We start from the raw sequence: 3,619 nt of genomic DNA on the forward strand, positions 1-3,619 counted from the left end.
GCAAGAACATCCAGTCGTCATCCCCCCTTGTTCATTGTTACCGGCCATTGTTCTTTACTCTTTATATTTACATACTACTCCCCCACAGAGAATATAGATGGATTGATGAAAAGTTGATGTCTGCATATATAACTGCATTGCAGTTACGATCGAGTTCATGAATAGCCAAGATTTCCAATAAAAATTGCTCAGAACATGCTAAAGATATGCTTAATGGAACCCAAATTCAAGGACACACAAACAAGAAACACACACACACCTATTGCTCCATGAGTTAATGGTGTGATCGATTGAGATCACCCAACACCTTACAGAGCGATGGATTGATAGTACCTACTACTCTAACTCTAAAGAAAACTTCCACAAACCCTAACACTAAAGCAAAAACGACAACAAACGGGGACAACAAGAGCCACAGAGGTAAAGCTCAGGAGCTATCTAGCTGTAGTACTAGTAGTAGTAGTAATATGTATATAGTGTTTGCTCGTGCGTGTGGCATGGCTTGACTGGAACCAGCCGGCGGCAAGAGTAACCGATGGAATGATCGACGACCTAGTCACCGCGCGGCGGCGCCGCAGACGACGTCGTGCTCGATCTCGGAGACGGCGCCCTCGTCGTCGTCGTCGAAACTGCCATCGCCTCCGGCGGCGCCGTTGCAACCGAAGGCGCCGTGGCCGTGACCGAAGGCGCGCGCGTGGTCCTTGAGCGAGCGCTTGTGCTTGAACTCGGAGCCGCAGAGGCAGTACCAGAGCTTGCCGCAGTTCTTCTCGTGGGTGCGCCAGTCGCCCTTGACGGCGAAGGCCTTGCCGCACCGGCGGCAGAGGAAGGGCTTGAGGCCGTGCTTGCGCTTGTAGTGCGTCTGCAGGGTGCGGAAGTCCTTGAGCGGCTTGGCCCGTGGATGGTCGATGTTGTTCCGGCACCCCGCCGCGCAGCAGTAGCACGGCAGCCGCAGCATCGCCGTCGGCTGCACCCCGCGCAGCGACTCGGGGCCCTTCCGGTACTGCGAACCGTGACCCCACATGTGCATCTGCAAATGCACAAACACAACAATCAGTTAGTCACGCCGGCCGTCCGTTAAATTTTAGTTTGGAGTTTGGACACGTAACTACTAGTAGTACTTTAAATTAGAGCAAAGAAAAACAAACTTCAGATCATATCATATGCTTGTAGGTTTTCGTACTCCGCATTAATGCAGTGTTTGGTGGTGCCATAATCAATGGAGTTGTAGTAATACTATGCAAAGCCCTAGCCGTGATTGAATGCACTGATGCGTGTGGTGTGATGACTGATGACTTTAGAGTTTAAGAGTAGATAAGTTTGTGTGAGTTGTGACCAAACTGACCCGGACTTTCTTCATGCAGCACACAGCAGCAGTACTAATCAGTTTGCAAGCAGAGAAAGCTGCATATGTATTTTGGAAATGAGGGCTCTAGTGATCTAGCAATCTGAGCAGCTAGCTAGCTCTTTCGCTTGTGTGTTAGTGTACGTTGGTGCTGTTTCTTTAAAGAGAGCAGAGCCACAGAGTAGTGGCACTGTGGTGGACTACAGGAAGAACACTGCAGGTCTCTTGATGCTCTTGGGAGGAGTGTGCATGAATCATTCAGGACTGTCATTTTTGCAGCAGATCGAGCCCATAATATCGCAATCTTATGCTTCCGAAACATGAGAAAGCTTGTCCTGAAACAAGCTACGCATGCATGCAGCTAGCCAAATCTCATCAGCCATGAATCATGAGTAGTGGTCAGGAACTCAGGGATAGCTAGTGGAGTACTAGTACTACCCTACTGAGAATGGTAGAAAGTAATCTGATTGACTGATCGGTTGTACTAAGACACGGAGGCAACTAAACAAAGAGAAAAATCTTCCCTGGGATCTCCACTACACACCACTCGAATGCATCCTCAAAAGCCAAACACCCAAGAGAGAAAAGCGTAAAGATGCATGCATGGCTAGCTAGCTTGCTGCAGCTCCTGGCATGCCAGTCTAGTTCAATCAAACAAAAAGTCAGCCACTGTGCATGCATGCTCTTCTCAGCAGCTCAAGTCAATTTCATGAGTCATTCATGGCATGCATCTTGCAATCAACACATCATGAGCAATGATTAATGCAACAAGTTACAAGTATATTAGATGAACGAGATTACTACATGTGCCCAAGATGTTCAAGAAGATCAAGAAGAGAAGCTGCAAATGATTCTGACCTGCATGTTGTTGTATCGGTTGAATGTCTTGAAGCAGACGGGGCAGGAGAACTGGGTGGGACCGATGAGGATCTGTGACGGCGTCGGGATCCAGTATTGCCCCTTGTTCAGCCTCCCGATCGGCGCCGTCGAAGAGAACCCTAGCGGAACCTCCTCGTGCCCGCCTCCCGGCTTGCAATCATCTTCCTCCTCCTCGTCCTCTTCCGCGGCCCTGCCCGAAAGCCCGGACAGAAGGTCAGCTTCCGCGGCCGGCAGGCCGATGCGCAGAGCAACGGCGGCGTCGTCCGTGGACGTGGACCAGGAGGCCTCGACGTCCATCGGGTCGCCGTCGCCGTCGTCGCAGCAGGACGGCACGCAGTTGAGGTCGGCGAATAGCGGTGTGCGCGCAGAGGTCGTCCTCGAGCCGGCCGCCACCTCCTGCCGCAGGTGGTAGCAGCAGTCGTTGTTATCGTCGTCGGAGTCGGAGTCGGCGGCGTCGTGGTGCTGGACGGCACGAGGACGGGCGGCGGGCGTGGGCGAGAGGGAGAGGAGGGGGAGCGCCTCTCGGAGTGGAGGGGAGGGAGGCGCCGTGCTGTAGTGATGAGTGGGCTGCGCCGGCTGGTGCTGGAAGAACGAGGGGTACTGGTGGTGAGGAGCTGCGGCCGCGGCCACGGCGGGGTAGAGGGCGGCGTAAGGTTGGAAGGGAGGAGGGAGATGAGGGGTGGGGGGAGCGGTAGGGAAGGAGGAAGTGCAGTAGTAGTAGTAGGGGTTCTTGAGGAAGCTCGTGTAGGGGTCTTCCATGGATGGCGTGGTTTCTTGCTCCGGCGCACTCTTTCTAGTTTGCTTCTCTCTTCTTGGCTACTTGCCTGGGAGTGAGGTGAGGTGAGGTGCCGTGGTTGGCAAGGGGTAGTTATAGTGAGAAGGGGAAGTGTGAGCAGGAGAGAGAAGGCTAGCATGTATATATGGGGATAAAATTATGTGAGCGGTATTGTTCTTCGGACGGTTGTATTCTGCTAGGGGGAATCCTAAGCTTACCCAGTTGAGAACTTGGATATCATGACGGTACATCATGCATGTAATGATAGGCGTATAGTAGTATTTGTCCAGGCGAGGACACTGCTTCCTTCCGTCATAAATTCTTTGAAGAAAAGCGTAAGAGAACGTCCGGCTTTAAATTAATGAACCAATAAAGACCAATGATAAATAAATCTTACATAAAGTTTACGAATTTTTATAGGTAGCTTACCAAGCTGACCGAAGAACTGAAGCCACCATTGAGGCTGAAATGAAACAAAGACTACCCAAAAAAGACCAAACCCAAAGAAAAGACATCAGGAATAACAACCAGGCTTCAAGAGGAGTCACTCCTATGTAAAGTGTGTAGGCATTTGATCTCGCGCAGAACACCGGATGTCGCTTTATCGTCCTTCCTCTTTCTAG

General features: G+C 51.4%; 1 protein-coding gene across 1 annotated transcript; it reads right to left on the reverse strand.

The window, feature by feature from the left end:
* Positions 1 to 207: 207 nt before the first annotated feature.
* Positions 208 to 3,071, reverse strand: LOC123169700 (zinc finger protein WIP2). The gene is made up of 2 exons (XM_044587572.1): positions 2,201 to 3,071; positions 208 to 1,027 (listed from the first exon to the last, which is right to left on the reverse strand). Exons 1-2 carry the CDS (start codon positions 2,978 to 2,980, stop codon positions 557 to 559), a joined length of 1,251 nt encoding a protein of 416 aa, XP_044443507.1. The 5' UTR covers positions 2,981 to 3,071; the 3' UTR covers positions 208 to 556.
* Positions 3,072 to 3,619: the final 548 nt, after the last annotated feature.

Source organism: Triticum aestivum, chromosome 7D, assembly GCF_018294505.1.
Source record: "Triticum aestivum cultivar Chinese Spring chromosome 7D, IWGSC CS RefSeq v2.1, whole genome shotgun sequence".
NCBI classification, from domain to species: Eukaryota; Viridiplantae; Streptophyta; class Magnoliopsida; order Poales; family Poaceae; genus Triticum; species Triticum aestivum.

Bases quoted from the DNA above. Each gene is read 5' to 3' on its own strand.
- LOC123169700 (XM_044587572.1), bottom strand. From the start codon at position 2,980: ATGGAAGACCCCTACACGAGCTTCCTCAAGAACCCCTACTACTACTAC. The intron at 1,028-2,200 runs GTCAGAATCATT...GTGCATTTGCAG, and splicing joins ACCGATACAACAACATGCAG to ATGCACATGTGGGGTCACGG.